The 19,470-nt window shown below is 40.8% G+C and overlaps 2 protein-coding genes across 6 annotated transcripts in view; one reads left to right on the top strand and one right to left on the bottom strand.

The window, feature by feature from the left end:
- Window positions 1–19,470, bottom strand: part of LOC140909032 (uncharacterized) — a 116,897-nt gene that overhangs the window by 83,104 nt on the left and 14,323 nt on the right. The gene's annotated exons all lie outside the window — the stretch shown is intronic.
- LOC140909033 (uncharacterized) overlaps window positions 17,938–19,470 on the top strand; it is a 100,916-nt gene continuing 99,383 nt past the window's right edge. For 2 of the 3 annotated variants that reach the window (XM_073337361.1, XM_073337360.2), the window contains exon 1: window positions 17,938–18,594. In XM_073337361.1, the coding sequence (XP_073193462.1) occupies window positions 18,526–18,594 (69 nt within the window). In that variant the 5' untranslated portion in view covers window positions 17,938–18,525. The remainder of the gene's footprint in view (window positions 18,595–19,470) is intronic. The other variant, XM_078852192.1, reaches the window with a different exon arrangement.

The raw sequence follows: 19,470 nt of genomic DNA, 5'->3' as shown, positions 1-19,470 counted from the left end.
TAATGATGATAAAATATATATCTGCAGCACATCCTGTTACAAAATTATACCTGATCTGGAGAGTATATTGGGGAGGGTGGAAATGTAATGTATTATTTAGCAGACAATCTCAGGCCCGGATTTATCACCTTGTGTAAAATGCTTCAATTGTAGAACATCAAACCAAAAGGCTTTTGATGTGGGACAAATCTCAGAAGAGACAAAGATGAGTTTCCCATTTAGAACAGTTGTGACTTCAGTCAATTTCATCATCAGGGCTGGCAAAACATATCCCAACTATAGAAGTGTAGTCGACTGCAATTAAGAAAGATGGAATGACTCCCTTCCTCTATTAGCAAAAAGAAAAGGAGGACTTGTGGCACCTTAGAGACTAACCAATTTATTTGAGCATGAGCTTTCGTGAGCTACAGCTCACTTCATCGGATGCATCCGATAAATAAATTGGTTAGTCTCTAAGGTGCCACAAGTCCTCCTTTTCTTTTTGCGAATACAGACTAACACGGCTGTTACTCTGAAACCTTCTACTATTAGATTAGCAACTCGCCTATTTGAGGAACAATGAGCCAAATTAGGTGCATTTATAAATAGAATAGCTGACAACGTTTACAAAGTGTGTGTATACCTGTTGTAATTCATAATCTATACCAGGGGTCGGCAACCTTTCAGAAGTGGGGTGCCGAGTCTTCATTTATTCACTCTAATTTAAGGTTTCGCATGCCGGTAATACATTTTAACGTTTTAAGAAGGTCTCTTTCGACAAGTCTAGAATATAGAACTAAACTATTGTTGTATGTAAAGTAAATAAGGTTTTTAAAATGTTTAAGAAACTTCATTTAAAATTAAATTAAAATGCAGAGCCCTCCGGACCATTGGCCAGGACTGGGCAGTGTGAGTACCACTGAAAACCAGCTCGCGTGCCATAGGTTGCCTACCCCTGACCTATACTGTCTGAACTTCACTGCATTCCTTTACTTTTTTTGTAGTTCTCAATCTGTCTTTTAATAATTAAGCAAAATGCCACAGGATAGACTGTCAGTCATTCTGTTTATCTTCCATAAAAAGTTAGGTCATGTCTACATTATCACTTATATTGGCAAAACTTTTGTTGCTCAGGGATGTGAAAAAACACACCCTTGAGCAACATACCTTTCACCAGCAAAAGTGGTAGCGTGCACAGGTCTACATTAGTGGGAGAGCTTCTCCTGCCGACAAAGCTACCGCCACTCGCTGGGGGTTGTTTAATTATGCCGAAGGGAGAGCTGTCTCCCATTGCCATAGAGCGCCCTTACAGTGGCACAGCTGCATCGGTACAGCTGTGCTGCTCTAAGCTCTCTAGTGTAGATATCGTCTTAGTAATGGAAATGCTTCCAGATCAGAAGGGGAGCATTTTACATCCTCTTTGAGTTCACTTGGCATGTGCGTAAGCAACAGGACAAGGTGTAGGGAAACTGAGTCAGGCCCACAGACAGTTATGTAAGTAGGTCTTTTGTGTGTGAACATGGACATAATTAAATAAGGTCCATTTGCAACAAATCCCTGGCCACCTAGAACTTCCACAGTCACTGAGAACTTCCCAGTGTGAGTGAGACTAGAACTCAGACTCTCCTACGCTAAAAGCACCAGTGAGCCTATGGTGATCACCATTAGCTTGATAGGGCCTATGATACACAAATGAGTGGTTCTGATTTAATCTGACAGAGGGTAGCGATACCTGTGTCTGCTATCCAGTTCATTAGAGTCTCTTTGGAAGCAAACAACGCTCATAAAATGCAGATGAGAATGAAAATAACAAAGCTATTGATAATCTTAATTTCTCTGCATTTGGACAAAAAAATATATTAAACAATGCATCTTTTTCAATCCAAGTTCATAGTTCAACCAGACTGTTCTGTGACTGTGAGGCATCCTTTTCCAACTAGTGCAACTACTGCATGTAGACAAAGGATACTATTTTAAAGTGCCCATGTGATTTAAGAGCTTAAAGTCTATTTTCAGAAGTGATTTAGGAACTGAAAAGCTTAAGGCTCATTGAAAATCAATGAGATTTACACACCTCAACTTGAAAATTTACTTAAGAGCTATGTTAGAACTGTGTGCGTCTCCAGTAGAGGTCATCAACAAATGGAAAATATTATGGAAAAAAATTGAAATGTCAAAGATGTTTCCTTTTCTGCAAGGTCCAAACCCTGGCAGAGTTACAATGTTTCACTTTTGCCTCTCTGTAAGAGTTCCTAAACTGAGGAAGTTTTGACAAGTTACAAAATAGTAAACCATAGAGTCAAAATTAACAAGTGGAGGGGGGAGAAGAAGAGGGTCAACCCTCTCCCAAAGAAAGAAAGGACTTTCAATTGCATTCAGTGGCACAAAAAGGAAAAAGGGAGATAAAGGAGATAAATTTTAAAACGATCCATTTCAGTGAGAAAACAAAACTTTTTAAAAGCTAAACGCTTTCAAGGATGGAGAGAGACCGCCCAACACGAGCGTTCTGTGACAGTGTAGGAATCAGTGTAGGATGGAAGCACATTCATTTAAAAAGGGGATTAACCTGGCTACATTAATATGGCTGTTCCCCTGACTGACTATGCTCACGAGAAGCAGCAGTATAATATGCAACTCTTTAGCAATATTCCCTGCAGAGTGGCATGTAGAAGAGATACTGGAGTTCAGATCATGTGCCATCAGTGCAGAAAACACAATGCAAGCAGCAGCTAAGTGAGCATATTTGCATTTTGTTTTGTTTGTGCTGCTCAGTGAACAGTCACTCTCAATAAACTCCCCTATTTGTTCTGGCTTATAAATGCAACCTTGTCAAGGTTCAGCTCATAATTGCTCACACCGAATTTCCATAAAGCTGGGTGATGATCCAGCCTTGGGTTTTTATGTAGTTCCAGAGAGAATACCTAAAACTGACATTGAAACTAAATATATTAGATTAAAAGAAACAGCAATATATAATAAGTCCCAAGTTACAATGCTGGAACATCAGAAGAACATTCTGAAACCAAGAAATCTCTTGAACTCTGCAGTGGTTTATAGTTCAGTATTTATCAGTGTTAAGTTGAATTCCTGTGCATAATAACAGAGTGCAGCTAAGCTTTAGCATAGTTCACCCAAGCAGGTATAGAGATTTGATTCTATCAGTTTAAATATAACATTAGAAAATGTCAAAAGGACCATTCTTTATGACCCCTAAGCAGTAGTTCATGTTATCTGATGTTGGTCTACTTATCTCTTTGGTACCTATTGTGTCAATCATGTCACACCTTCACTTTGAATCTCTCCCTACCCACAGACATAAGGAACACTGTTGTTCTCTTTAAACCAAACATTAAAAAAAGGAGGGATTTACTTCTTGAGAAATATCTGGATGGCGCCTCAGCCAGCTATAATTCAGGTAACACTCGGGGGCTGCAGAAAGCAACCAGAAGTCTTAGAAAAGATTCTCCCTGACCAAAGGTCTGCATCTGCCATTCATAACACAGGTTCACCATTTAGATTCTGATCTGCTCTTGGATAATTAACCTATGCCTACACTTAAAATATTACAGTGTCACAGCTGCAGTTGTACTGCTGTAGTGCTTCAGTGTAAACACAACAGGAGGGGTTCTCCCATCACAACAGTTAATACACTTCCCTGTGGTAGCTAGGTTGATGGAAGAAATGAAGCCCATGGTTCCAAATGAAGATGACTACCCACAGGGGGTGTTCTATGGGGGAAACTCCAGCCCCCTGTAGCCCACCAGAGCCTAGATTTGCTATCCTTCTGAGCAAGCTGTGAACCTCATCATTATTCTTGGGCATTTGGGAGGGGATAGAATCATAGAATCATAGAATATCAGGGTTGGAAGGGACCCCAGAAGGTCATCTAGTCCAACCCCCTGCTCAAAGCAGGACCAATTCCCAGTTAAATCATCCCAGCCAGGGCTTTGTCAAGCCTGACCTTAAAAACCTCTAAGGAAGGAGATTCTACCACCTCCCTAGGTAACGCATTCCAGTGTTTCACCACCCCCTTAGTGAAAAAGTTTTTCCTAATATCCAATCTAAACCTCCCCCACTGCAACTTGATAGGCTTGAGGAATTGTCTAATGAGGGCTTCTTAAGGGGCCTTTCAGTTAGTAACTTGTGGTTTTTAATATGATATTGCACACATTAATTATTGTAAGATGCGGACAGTCAAAATAGTTAAATAAATACATCCACATAGTTAGCTATACAAGTGTACAACAGCAAACCAAAATGATGTAAATTTAAAAATTTACACTGATGAGTCAAAAACCTAACTTGAGGCACTAGACAAGGCCCAACATCATAATTCCATAATTAATTTAATAGTGGTTGAAAAATGTGAAAACATTCCTCAAAATTTAATTTTTTTAAAAAATGTAGAGCTGGTTGAAAAAAATAAGATGAATTTTTGTGAACATTTTTGTGAAAAATGTGCCCCCTTTTTTGTCTAAAAATGTCAGAATTTCATATTTTTTGGGCAGCTCTATAAAAATAGGTTCTTTTTTACCCCTCATAGCCAAGTCTATCTCTGGCAAAGGTTGAAATACTCAAGCCTTGATATCTTGGCGTTCTTTCTCCAATCCTCAGTTCTCAAGACTTTCCCTAGCTTATGACATTCTGATACCCCTATTTATAAAATGAATTCTCTCTGAATTCCTAAGATATTGGTTGAAGGAGACAATCCATTTTCTCCGTATGCTAATCTGGATGATAGGAGATTATGGCCAAATTTGCCAATTATATTTTTTCCAATATACAAAATCTTCAGGATGTCCTGATGCATTTGATGAAGAATATAGATGCACCATAATTAGTTACTGAATGTGCTTTTGCATGAATATTAATTATTTAATATACAGTCCACTTTTAACATTCTCTGAATCTCAGACATTTATTGTAGTTGATCAGAAGAGTTGTCTGGCCTATCTGAAACTTCATGATGAGTGACTGCCTACTGTGATTCCACTAATATTTCACAGATGTAGCTGATTCATTCTCTGTGACCCAGATGTTATTACAAATTCAAAAATAAAAAGACTTTGTGAGAACTAGTTAAGGTTGCTAAGGAACAATAACACAGAAGTGAAAACCACAAAACCCAGGAAGTACAGTGAAAAGCTACATACCTACCTATATAACCTTCTCAAACATACACAGATCCAAATACTCACAAACTCTCAGTGTCTGTTCCCATAGCAAGTCAAACCTATTCAACCACAGTCACAAAGGTCATAACCAGACAACCTTAAGTCTAAAGCATAAAGAAGAAAAAAAACGATGCTCCTTGTCTGAAAATTGGAAACAAGTTATTTTCTGAAACAGTATAATTTAAAAACTACATATCTTTATAATCCCATCAAGTGACTGTACTGACATATGCTGGTGTAGTTTAAATCAGTAGGATTTGAGGGAATCTTGGAGGTGGGGTGCATATTTCATGAGGCTACCCAAGACTGAAACATTTATAAAGGAAAAGTTTCAATTTCATCATGCTAAAATAATTCCACTTCTTTGTGTTTACATGATATCTTTGCTATCTGGATGTATATCAAACATAACAGTGACTAATAATGCTAGCTAAAGGCTAAAGCTTACTCCTGCTGACTCCAATAACCATAATTCAGAATTATGTAACTCCTGTCAAGGAACATTGACTAATGGAACTAAGAAAAGACCCAAATCAACCTGAAAACCAGAGCTTTAATTTCAGGTATTACTTTCCTTATATCTTGGACAAATCTCTGCCTTACTTTTGCAAAGGAAGATGGAGAAAGATTGACATTCCCCAAATTCTCAGATTGCAGAATGCTGATTTTCTGGAGGAAATCAGATCTCTTTGCCATCCCGCTCACTTGAGAGAGCATAAGGCTTGCAATACAATACTGATAACAATTACACTGAAAACCTCTCTCACTCTCAACAGCTAGGCTCCCTGCTATGGGCTAAAGTTGAGTGGCTTCTGGTTTGTATCCCAAATCTGCTGACACTTTAGAAATATTTCTCTTTTTATCCTCTATGATGCCAGACCTAGTCTGGCTTTGGACTGACCACTGCCTCACTCCCTCACCTTGGGCTCCCCAAAAACTTTGTCAGAGGTTTTTATGCATCAGGTAACACTCCTTCTTGGGGTCTTGGTTTATTAACAAAGTTCAAAAAGAAACACAAAAGCTCCCACATCATCTTCATAGCTAGCTCAAAAACCCTTGGTGGAGGGCTCTTAGTCCTGTCCCTGCTTAGGCTTTCCTCTACCAGACTTGCATTCCACACTCCTGCCTTCTTAGCTGGCTCCTGTTCCAGGCAGGCTTGCACTCCCCAGGCTTTCCACCTGTGAGCTGGGGACTGTCTCTCTGTGTAGAGCACCTCATCCAGCCCTCCTTTTCCATTGAGTCTCTCCCTGCTCTTTATCAAACAGCAACACCCAAAGTTTTCTACCTAGAGTCTTTCCTTCTGTCTTCTTTAGCTAGCCATAGACTTCTGTCCTATGTATACCCCCAGAAGACCTGCATTAGCCATATGACCTGACTGTCATGTGACATTGTTCATTTTCTCCATCTGGGGTGGGGAGCTAAATGGGTCTTAGGTGGGGCTGGACACTTCTCAATTTGAAGGTCCAGTCACCCTGTTTTAAATACACTTAACCATAATGAGGTTTCCATGGTTTGGGGACAGCTTTAAAGAGATGTTGCCTTTTTAGGTCACTCCATAGCTATAGTATTCTCTGGGGATAGAGGAAGTGCTGAGGAAGCTGGTAAAAGACACGTGCCCTGATCAGATTTTTATTATTATTATTTTTACACCCCACCGTGTGCTAGACCCTGTATGTTAAATACATAGAAGATGAGTTCCCTGCAACAAAGAGTTTGCAGTCCTAGACCTGGATCCTGCCAACATTTATGCACATGAGAAATCCCAGTGAGTTCACTGGCACTACTCACATGCATGAAGATACTCTCATGCTTCTTTGCAGGATGAGGCGCCTGCAGGATGCAGGATCATGACTGGATCATATTTATAATGTACAAACAGAATAAAGTCTAGACCAGTGATACATATCCTTGATGCTTTAAAAGGGCCAATTGCAAAAAGCTGAAAACAATTATGAGCCAAATCAGCTGGGAGGAAGAATTTAATCAGAAACATGTGAATGATAATTGGGAATTTTTAAAGAACACTTTATTAGGTGCCCAAAAAGCTGCAATCAAGGAAGAAAGCAGTATTGGTTTGTGAAGTTCTGGGGTTCAACGCAAACCAGTGAGGGGTTGTGTCACCATCTGCCCTGTAATTCTGGGTGCTTGAATGCTCTGCTACTGTGGCTCACAGCCCAGACACTGGCAAGCAGACAAGCATGCAATTCCTGTAATGTCTGTGTGGTGCAGCCCTAGTTTATCACCCTGACCCCAGTAGCCTGCCTACAACACAACAGCCCCACCCTGGTCTCCACCAACCTTGGTTACTACATGTAGGGTAACCCCCCACACACTCCCAGTCTCAAATTTCCCCCCCAATTGACTTCCCTGAAGAGGCCAGCCCTCTCCTGAAACACTCAGAGAAGTAATAAAGTTCATTTGTCCTTTAAAGAGACAAAAGCATGGCTTACTACTTTAACTGGAGCTAACAGTCACTTCAATTCAAACACTGCACCAGTCTGGTTTAGATAAAAAATAACAAGTTTATTTAATCAAAAAGAGAGAGCTTTCTAGTGTCTAAGATATAACAAGCTACAGTCTTTAAGAACATAAGAACGGCCATACTGGGTCAGACCAAAGGTCCATCTAGTCCAGTATGCTGTTTTCCAACAGTGGCCAATGCCAGATGCCCCAGAGGGAATGAGCAGAACAGGTAATCACCAAGTGATCCATTCCTTGTTGTCCATTCCCAGCTTCTGGCAAACAGAGGCTAGGGACACCATCCCTGCCCACCCTGGCTAATAGCCATCAATGGACCTATCCTCCCTGGATTTATCTAGTTCTTTTTTGAACCCTGTTATAGTCTTGGCCTTCACAACATCCTCTGGCAAGGAGTTCCACAGGTTGACTTCCCAAGTGTCTGTGAGTCTCTCCCTTTTTTTGTTCACAGACTTTAAAGAGTAAAAGTTAGTGAATATCCATAATTCCTCATAGAGTGTTAATACATACAGTTCACCATTATATTAATCAGCAGTGTGTCATCAGTTTGCATATGATACCTTACACAACACATTTGAGATACTGATTATGACAATAGTTGAGGTACATCGGGGTGGTCAGACCAACTGAAACTCACTGCTATATACCAGGGAGTCCCTTCCCATCTGGCATTTGGGGGGTGCTCTTAGGGTCACACTTCCCCCCTTACAAAACTGCAGGAGTTTTAGTCACTGGCTGTCCCAGAGGCAGCAGGTCAGAATCCTCTTTCCTGGACAGGGCATCTGCCACCATACATTCTTTCCCCTTAATATGGAAAAAGCTGTTTGGTCCCCTTTGTCTGTTCACAGGCTCCAAGACATAATGTCAGAGTACCCATAATTTTACCTATAAACATTTCACAATGATAATAATGACCACTGGACCATCAGTGTTGATTTTCAATCAGTCTTGGAACAGAGGGAAGTTCCAGATGACTGGAAGAAAGCTAATGTTGTGCCAATATTTTAAAAGACTAAACAGGATGACGTGGATAATTATAGGCCTGTCAGTCTGACATCAATCCCAGACAAGATAATGTAGTGGTTGGATCTGGATTGCTTGGTAAGCATTTTAATATCGTTAAATGTAAATATACACATCTAGGAACCAAGAATGTAGGCCACACTTACAGCATGGGGGCCTCTATGCTGGGAAGAAGTGACTACAAAAAAGTTTTGGGAGTCCTGGTAGATAATAAGATGAACATGAGCTTCCACGGTGATGCTGTGGCCAAAAGATCTAATGTAATCCTGGGATGCATAAACAGGGGAATCTCAGGTGGACTCCTAGCTCAAGCTTGCCACTGGCAGAAACATGAGATGAGTTAAATGAATCATAGAATCATAGAATCATAGAATATCAGGGTTGGAAGGGACCCCAGAAGGTCATCTAGTCCAACCCCCTGCTCAAAGCAGGACCAATTCCCAGTTAAATCATCCCAGCCAGGGCTTTGTCAAGCCTGACCTTAAAAACCTCTAAGGAAGGAGATTCTACCACCTCCCTAGGTAACGCATTCCAGTGTTTCACCACCCTCTTAGTGAAAAAGTTTTTCCTAATATCCAATCTAAACCTCCCCCACTGCAACTTGAGACCATTACTCCTCGTTCTGTCATCTGCTACCATTGAGAACAGTCTAGAGCCATCCTCTTTGGAACCCCCTTTCAGGTAGTTGAAAGCAGCTATCAAATCCCCCCTCATTCTTCTCTTCTGCAGGCTAAACAATCCCAGCTCCCTCAGCCTCTCCTCATAACTCATGTGTTCCAGTCCCCTAATCATTTTTGTTGCCCTATCCACCATGTCCTCCCTATGACTGGAAGCTCCAGCTGTGGGGCTATTTCATTTCTGTATAGAAATTCAGGCTCAGGCCTGCAGGGTCCTAGAGCCCAGGTTTGAACATCTGAACCCTAATTAAACCCAAGCCCTGTGATCCCAAGTCAGCTGGGATGGGCCAGCCACGGGTTTTTAATTTCTGTGTAGACATACCCATAGAATCATTCCCATATTTGCCTCAGCTCACCCACTCAGACCTGTTCCCTTCTTCTCCTCACACACCCCAGGAATTGCCTCCTCTTTCCTAATACCCCCTTGCAAAACAAACTGGAGGTTCTCTAATTACAGTGTTAGAGATTATGAGACATTTCTGTGGCATGCTCAATAGAGAGGATGGGGAAATCCCTGTGTCAACAGATGCCCTCTGAGGATCCAGATGAAAAAATGAGAGGGCCATCAGTGAAAGAAAGAATCAGCTACTGGCTTCCAAGAGGCATTACAAGACAGTTAAGGCATTGTGAGCCCAGGACATGGGGATGACTAGTTGATTGCGTCTTTGAGGGAATTGGACTACAGCAGTGTTTTGATACCAGGGACCGGTTTGCTGCTTTCCTAAACTGTGTCAGGGAGATCTCAGGAACCGGCTCTGGTCCATTGACTGGTCGTTGAGAAACACTGGACTAGAGGAAGTGGGTAGGTGAATTGGATAGCCCCAGCCTATATTCAGAAATCTTTCCTGGACCTGGCCTGAAATTCTTGAAAATAACAGACCCCCAAAATTATCATTAAGGTTTGTTCTGAGATCTACTGAAGTGATTCACACATCTTTAGTATTTGGACACTAAATGCCAATTTGAATGAACCTATGTGAGTTAACTAAAACAGCCAAATATGAAACTGGGCCTACCAAATCAAATGGATGAAATCATCAAAGGTTACTTTATGGGCATTTTATACCCTCCCATAAAACCGCCAGCATTTACCAATGTCATAGACCACACGGGCTCTTGATATGATAATTCCTATGGAGCAGTTTCTGTTTAATAGTGTCAGGACTAATGTGGTCATCAATACAGATTTACCGACGTGTCACACTTGGCTTCATGTCTTGCCTCAGAGCATCCAGGACTGTGAGTCACCATGTTATCCTCCTGCCTCCAGCATGAGGAAGTCTTCCTTGTGGTAGCTGGATGTTAGCTCCTGACATGGCCAGCCCTTTGGCCACGCACGCACTCTCCTCTGGGCTCTGCCAGCCCCACCTTTGCCTTGTAGGTTAACACTTTGTGTATCCCAGTCCCCGAACTCCCCAGAAACATCTCCCCATAGTATCCAGCCACTGTCACAGGACACTCACAGCAGTTACCAGGCATACTGTCCCCAAAGAGACAGTGTATCCACAGCTTGACTGGTAATACTCAGGATCAGGTTCTTTAACAGAACAGCCCTGAAGTCTATTATAGCAAAAACAAATATATATTTTTATTTCCAAAGATTAAGATTTAAGAGAGAGTGGCCAAAGATAATAAGAACAATGGGTTACAGGTAAAACAATAGGTATAATGCACTTCTTAGAGACTACACTTAATGTTAAGAATAAAATCCTTGTCTAAAGCAATTTCGAACCGAAAGCAACATCTTATCTTCACTAGGCCACGTGGCCGGGATCCAACCTTCATGAATGCAAAAAGCACTGCCCTTTTTTTGCTTCCTCAGTGAAGCTGATAAAATGTCTTTTTTCTTCTCCTTATATTTCCCCAAACTCATTGTTTTCTCCTCCCTAAGACAGAAGGACTCCTATGGTCCCTTCACTGTGGTGCTGGCTCAAATGTGTCTTCCTATACTCCTATTTGAGCTGAAACAACACTCTGAAACCTATACTCCTATTTGTTTCACATCTCTCTGTTGACCTGTTTTTCCTGTTGAATTGCACATGTTAATGGGGCTTCCACTGTGTTGGCTTTACAATGCTTAATTTACATACAAACCGAGGTAGGCATCTGAAAATACACCCTGCCTGGCAAAACGAGTTTTTACCTCTGCTGGGGAGTAACACCTTAATACAAACTGTAAGGACATGTTCTCAGTAGAACAGACATAACTTTTTAAATATAATCATTGCATACATTTGTTAGGTGTAGTAAGTTTGTCAGGCCTGATAGAAGTTCCTGTTACACAACAGTGAACCCTTTGCAAGTTGGCATCAAGAGGTTCTTAGTGTCACACCAAGCTTGCAAAATCTCTGTAGAAAACTTAAAATGGAATCTAGGCAGAATGATAGACTGTGTGTTCATCTCACAATCTATGGATATGATTGCCTATGTCTGCTAAAGCCATTAACTCTTTCATACTGGTGATCATACTGTTGACAACTAGTCAAAGGTGATTATTAATTATTTCAGACATAATTTTTTGCAAGCCTAGGCAGCTGTTATAACCCTATAAACATCATATATTTTGTTTTGATCCATCAAAACTCAGGTCATTTACTATATCCACGGAGTCAGCTATTATAAGGACCAAAAGTTTTCTGTAGATGGACCATGCATTAATAATGTCATTATTTCTCTCCAGCCTCTGTAGTAATGTTATGACATTGACCTATCCAAATGAATGTGCCAGGGGAGGGAGTGCTGGAAGTGGGAGTGTGCGTGCCTGCATTTGTGTGTGAAAAATATATTCATCATAAGACCTTAATTTGAACATCAGTGCTTTTTCATCTGGAATCACTATTGGTTTATATTGTTTTTATACAAGGCTGATTATATTTTATCATTTATATATTTACCTTCACACCCTATTAATGAGTATCATTTATATATTTACTTTCACACCCTATTAATGAGTATCATTTATATATTTACTTTCACACCCTATTAATGAGTATATATAAACATGTAGGGTATTTCCCTTTGGTTTTAATTTGGCTTCCTCCTCCTTAGTTAGCTTCATCTGTTAGTTTGTGCTTACACATCCAGCAGCACTTTGTTAACAGCTATGAAATTCCCATTGATGCTGGAATGTCACACACACACACCATACACACACACAATCTGAATAAATGGAGCAGAGCTGCAGAGTTTGCATTGAGAATTCATTCAGTGTCAGCGTTGACTGTGACAGCCTGTGTAATAAAGGATACGGAATGCTGGGACTGCTGCCGAATGATGGTTTCTCTCTGTGAATGGATTTTATAAATGAAAGAGAAGCTCAGGAGAAATATGGGTCTGATAAGATTTCCAGAAAATGCTATCTTTTTTCTAACATTGGTTTCACACTCTTTGAAGCCTAAGACCTTACTGATTAATCTAGATATAGCAGGGAAATCTAATTAACTGTGACAATAATGATGACCTTGCTCTACCTTGTTTCTTTAGATTAAATGCTTTAGGACAAATTCAGCACAGTATAAGTAAATACGTCTCCATCAATTTCAGTAAAATTATGCCTGCTTAACACCTGGGCTGAATTTATCCCTTTTTTGTCCTTTTTTATGTGAAGATCTACTTTATTTTATTTATTATTGCTAAATCCTTGCAAACAGGACCACAAGAAAAGAGATGCCTGAGGTAATTAAATAACAAGAAATCAAATACACAAAAATTAAACACCAGCTATAAATACAAATAGGAAGACTCTGTGGCTCAGCTGATTGATGCTGGAATGTGGAGATTTTCACCATCTGAATTCTGTTCAGGTCAGCAGCAACCAAAGCTCATTACCATCTGGGGATTGCTTGGTGGCCTGTAGTATAGAGGGATATTTTCCTTCAGCAGAATATGCTATATATTTATATTTCATGGTAGTCTGGAAACATGAACTACATACTACTGAAAATAAAAGAGATTCCCAGATTTCCAGCGAGACACAGAACAATTGCTTCTAGGCCTAGAAGGTCGTGCAATATCAGACCTTCAAATTGCAACAGTTATAAATGTATGCAGGTGATTTTAAGACTTATTTTAGTGCTAAAGAACTATTAAATCTCCTTCACTAGTCAGCCAGTGTAGGTTGCTAAAGACTGGAATAGTCAGTAAATCATCACCACCTAAAGAACAGGAAGGACAAGAGTCCCTTGTGGCTGTTCCCCAACCCAACACTGCTCTAGTTGTTCCTCTTCTGAGCCCTCCCTACGATGTTATTTCTCCCTCTCACAACTGTGGAAATTCCCCTTTCTCTGCTCCTTCCTCCTTAGCACAATGTGTCATTAGCTGGCCTAGAGCTGAGAAGATGAGACTATATTCAGACTGAACTATCTGACTCCAGGGAGACAGAACAATGACTTACAGGAACAAATGTTTGGTCTTCTCAGTCTGAGTTTCAGTCTTACACAGTTTCAAAGGAGCTCTGAGTGGCATCTGTGTCTTTTCTGGCTGATGAAGACTAGTGGGGAAGTACAGGATCAACTATTGGAAATTATCAACATTTCCCTACTAGGAATGGAAAGGATAGAGTGCTTGTTGACCATAAGCAGCTATTGTACAGCTCCTGTTTAAGAACCTAGTGTTTGACATTGACAAGCTATTTGCATTACTGTACAAAGCATATTTTCTGTACTTATCATAGGTTTGGGCAACATTGAGAACACTACACAGAGAATGAATCAAACCCAGGCCTGCTAGACCAAATACCTAAGATTTTCTCTCGAAAAAGAAGAAGAATGTTAGGCTGCTGTTGTACTGAGACCTCTGCCCATCATGCTGACCGATATCATCTCACTGTTTCCAAGTGCTCCCTTATCCCGTATTGTATCTACTGTTGTCTCTTGTCTTATACACAGACTGTCAGCCGTCTGGTGCAGGGACTGTCTTGCTGTTCTGTGTCTATGCTGTGCCTAGCAAAATGGGGTCCTGATCCGTGACGAAGGCCTCTATGGTAATACAAATAATAAATCATGACTAATTGAAGAAGATCTGAGAGATCAGGATCTCTACCTATTGTACTGTCCTCTAGGGTTTTAGGAATTACCTTATACTTTCTCACTGACCGAAATCTTGTAACTAGAGTATTTGTAGGATTTCTTTCCTGACAACCCTAATAAAAACTCTCTTATTAGCTGGTGAGCATGTGAGCTTACAGCTTAGTATTTGAAGTACCTACAGTACTTGCTTTTATGCTACATCTGGCCTGCCACCAAGTATATGAAAGGCTTTGGTGCTCTAGGACACTGACAATGAAACTCTGCAGAGGGGGTCGACTATACTTGTTCAAACTCCTTATGCGTTTCCTACTCAATTTGTATACCTTTCATTTGAAGTTAAATGCAGTGAACAAGGGGTTGTATGTTTATTTCAGGTTTAATTATGGAACTGTACTTTGACTTCATAATAAAGCCGAATAGATTTTCTTAGGAAAACTCTTGGGCCTTAAGTCTTTATTACTACTGGATTCTGGTATAAAAACAGCTGTGAACTGCATCTTTTCCATCGCCATTTATGACTTTCACACTCCAATGATAGCTTTAAGTCTTGCAATCACCAACGAAGCCTGGGACAACTTGGCAAAGCATTAGGAAATATGATCTTATGAGCCCATGGAGATAAAAGAATTTCTGATCAAAAGAATTCTTGTCAAAATCTGGACATCTCTGTGTCAGGTTACATAGCTGAGAGCAGCTCACCTGGCTCAAAAGAACAACTCCTAAGACATTTTAAAACTATGAAGCCATTTTGAAAGCCGCTGCTTCTCTAATGGGAACATGGTTGGTCTAGCTGATAAAAAGTCCAGTTGAAAATATGCCAAAATCCGAGGAGAAATAAAGAGCAAAAAAAGACCTGTCAGGTATGTCTCTGATTAGACTTTGAAGGCAGAAGCCCTGCCATCAGGAATGGTAAAATAAAATAATGCTACTAATTATTAATCAATTATTATTAAATTAATAATAATAATAATAATAATGGAGATAACCAACAATACCACTAGTGTGGTGGGTGCCAGGTTTAAAAGACTAGAAGGAGAACAGATGCAATTTAATATTTTCCTAACGATCTGGAGGTTAATATAAAACCACTGCTGATAAAATTTGCAGATAACATAAAGACTGGTGGAATGGTAGATAATGATGAGGACAGGACAGTCCTACAGGGTGTTCTGTATCACTTGGTAAGCTAGGCAAATTCAAACAAAGTTCATTTTAATACAGCCAAATACAAAGTTATCCATCAAGGAACAAGGAATGCAGGCCACACCCACACAATGGGGACGACGTGAGGGGTTGGATCACAGAAACCCTCTTGGGACTGCCACCTGATGTGCCTAGACTACCTCTGAGCCCGTTTTCCCTGCCTGCTTGGGACTTCAGCACATTTCCTTGTTTGAGCCAGACACGCTGGCTTGCTGCAAACACAGATCCAAGTCTGAACCACATCCCCCACAAGCTGCAGGCTTAACTGAAAACACCTTAAGAAGTGCTCCTGTCTCCTGCACTCAGATACCCAGCTCCCAATGGGGTCCAAACCCCAAATAAATCTGTTTTACCCTGTATAAAGCTTCTACAGGGTAAACTCATAAATTGTTTGCCCTTAATAACACTGATAGAGAGATATGCACAACTGTTTGCCCCCCCAGGAATTAATACTTGCTCTGTGTTAATTAATAAGTAAAAATTGATTTTATTAAATATAAAAAGTAGGATTTAAGTGGTTCCAAGTAATAACAGACAGAACAAAGTAAATTACCAAGCAAAATAAAATAAAGCACGCCAGTCTAAGCCTTATACAGTAGAAAACTGGATACAGATAAAATCTCACCCTCAGAGATGTTTCAATAAGCTTCTTTCACAGACTGGACACCTTCCTAGTCTGGGCCCAATCCTTTCCCCTGATACAGTCCTTCCAGCTCAGGTGGTAGCTAGGGGATTTCTCATGACTGCAGCCCCCTTTGTTCTGTTCCACCCCCTTATATATCTTTTGCACAAGGCAGGAATCCTTTGTCCCTCTCTGGGTTCCCACCCCTCTTTTCAATGGAAAAACACCAGGTTAGAGATGGATTCCAGTTCAGGTGACATGATCACATGTCACTGTAAGACTTCATTACCCACTTGCCAGCACACAGGTATACAGGAAGACTTACAAGTAAACAGAGCCATTTATAACAATTGTCCCGGTTAATGGGAGCCATCAAGATTCCAAACCACCATAAATGGCCCACACTTTGCATAATTACAATAGGACCTCAGAGTTATATTTCATATTTTTAGTTTCAGATACAAGGACTATACATTTATACAAATAGCATGACCACACTCAATAGATTATAAGCTTTGTAATGATACCTTACAAGAGACCTTCTGCATGAAGCATATTCCAGTTATATTATATTCACACTCATAAGCATATTTTCATAACATCATATGGAGTGCACTGTCACAGATGGTATCCTGGAAAGCAGTGACTCTGAAAAGGATTCAGGGGTCATAGTGGGCAAACAACTGAACATGAGCTCACAGAGTGATGCTTTGCCAAAAAGGGCTAATGCAATCCATGGATATATATATAAGTAGGGGAGTAATAAGTAGGGGTAAGGAGGTGATTTTATCTCTGTATACAGCATTGGTGAGACCAGTGCTGGAATACTGCATAAAGCTCCAGTGTCCAAATTTTTGTTAAAAAATTGGAGACGGAGCAGAGAAGAGCCACAAAAATGATTTGAGGACCGGAAAGAATTCCTTATAGTGAGAGATTTAAAGAGCTCCATCTGTTTAATTTATCAAAAAGAAGACTGAGCGGTAACTTGATGACAATGTCTAAGTACCTTCACAGTTAAAGAATACTGGGTACTACAGGGGTCTTTAATCCAGTGAAGAAAAGACACAACAAGAACCAATGGCTGGAAGCTGAAGCCAGACAAATTCACATTAGAAATAAGGGACCAATTTTTAACAGTGAGGGTGATTAGCCATTGGAACGCATTGCCAAGGAAAGGGGCGGATTCTCCGTCCCTTGATGTTGTCAAGTCAAGACTGGATGCCTCTCTGGAAGGTATCCTTTAGCTAAACGCAAGTTATGGACCTCAATATAGGCATAACTGGGTGTCATTTAATGGCCTGTGATCTACAGGAAGACAGACTCAAAAAGCTAATGTCCCTTCTGGCCTTAAAGTCTGTGAATCTATGCATCTAGAAAGGAACACAAACCTGATTGAATTTGTATGTACCTATTTACTGCATTTCTACAGCAAATATGACAATGGCATTTTATGGGAATCACTGCTTTCTTTATACTGAAACTTCTCATGCAGCTTTAAGGCTTTTCTTTCTATATTGTGTCCTGTCATAAAAAATCAATTTAACCCCCCCCCCCCCCCCCGCAATGGCATAAGTCATTTCAAAGGCTTTTTTCCAGAATATTATCATCTAACCTGGTGCTTTGATAACTAAACAAGAACAGCATTTTTTAAATGACTCAGGTCCCCCCTTCTTTGTATACTGAGGTGGTCCAAATGTAAAACAAGAGCTATCAGCATCATCCTATTGCCTTTTGGTACTTTGTGCCCAGAGCCTTCCTCCCATCCCTGATAGGATTGTTTGTGCACTGCTGCTCCTTCCTGTGCATCTCTCTCTTGCTCTCTCTCTCTCTTTCTCCCTCTCTCTGCTGTTGCTGAACTGCAGTTCCCACTGGAACTTGCACAATCAAAAACAGCTCTTGTCTCCTACACCAGTGAATCACATCACCTGAAGAAGAAGAGGAGCAAAAAGAATGCACTAGCCTGGTTGCTTATAAAACACGAGGAGCACATCCAGAGGAAAGGCAAGGATTTATGTGAGACCCACTCAGCCAGAGCTTTGCTGCCTGTGGTTTGTGGGCTGTCACTGGATTTTATAGGAGTTTACGTTTATGCGTTTGAGGAATGTTTAAGCACAGCTGATCGCCTATTGCAGCCGAAAGCTGGCAGAGGCTGCTGCTGCTGCTGCAGTAGCTGTTGCAGCAGGATGAATGTGTGACAGATCGTCGCCTGGGCACTGCTTGTGATTCTCCAGTCCTACTCGGGCTTCATTAACTGTCTGGAGAAGAGATACCGAGGATCACAGATGCACTAACTAAGCAGGTGCCACACTGGATCTATCACTGTGTACTCCTTATTGTGGAAAATGGTCAACAAAGACATGAATGGATTCCCAGTCAAGAAGTGCTCAGCCTTTCAATTTTTTAAAAAGAGGGTAAGGCTTTTCTTTCAGTTGTTCTTTCTTTTACATGCCATTGTAAGGGGGAGTCCGTGGAGGAGGAAAGTGTTTTAGTCACTATGTCCTACTGTAAGTGGACGCATGAACTCCTAGTTTTACTATACACCAAGAACCATGAAATTGTACACAAAGGGGGGTATTGAATGATGTAAGCAATGTTTGCTGTGGAACGTATATCTCAATCGCAGCTGTACCACAGAGCTTGACGTAATAGAACTGGATATTCAGAACAGAATAAAACACTCTGAATCAGAGTCCAGGGATGTTGCAGCATCTCTCACTCTCTGCCTCCCTCCCCCCACACCCACTTATGGGTTCGACTTGCTCTACACCTTTCATTCACTAGTCTGAAGTGCTGCATTACCCTCTTCATTCATCACTGTGAATGAAGATGCTCATGTGCTCAGCAGAATCTGTCAGTCTATAATTTGCCACATAGCCACAACCTGTATTTACCTTCAAGGCAGGAGGAAAGTATCAGATAGTTTGCAGATCTACAGGACACCTGTCACTTAAATCTCTTGATTTTTTTCCTCTTCTCTTTTGGTTAGTATGGCAGAATGATTGCAGCTCATTTCTTAGGTGAAAAGCTGCAGGGTGCTGTATTTGACTGTTACTGTCCTCTTGAAAATGTATGTCTTAAGTTCGCATCACTACTTTAACAGCATTCATTGTGTTTCCCTGACTCTTTAGGAACACAGTAATGCTCAATCTCCATTCAACTCTGCTTATGGCAATAAAGTCATTTCCGTGGGCAACAAGAATAGAGTTTCTGAATAGACCTGGGCAGAGAGGGAGCAAAGATGCTAAGCATCAGAGACAGGCTGACAGCAGGAACTGGAGAGGAGTTAC

This window comes from Lepidochelys kempii, chromosome 3, assembly GCF_965140285.1.
Source record: "Lepidochelys kempii isolate rLepKem1 chromosome 3, rLepKem1.hap1, whole genome shotgun sequence".
Lineage (NCBI taxonomy): Eukaryota > Metazoa > Chordata > Testudines > Cheloniidae > Lepidochelys > Lepidochelys kempii.
This window is presented reverse-complemented; position numbering and strand designations above follow the sequence as displayed.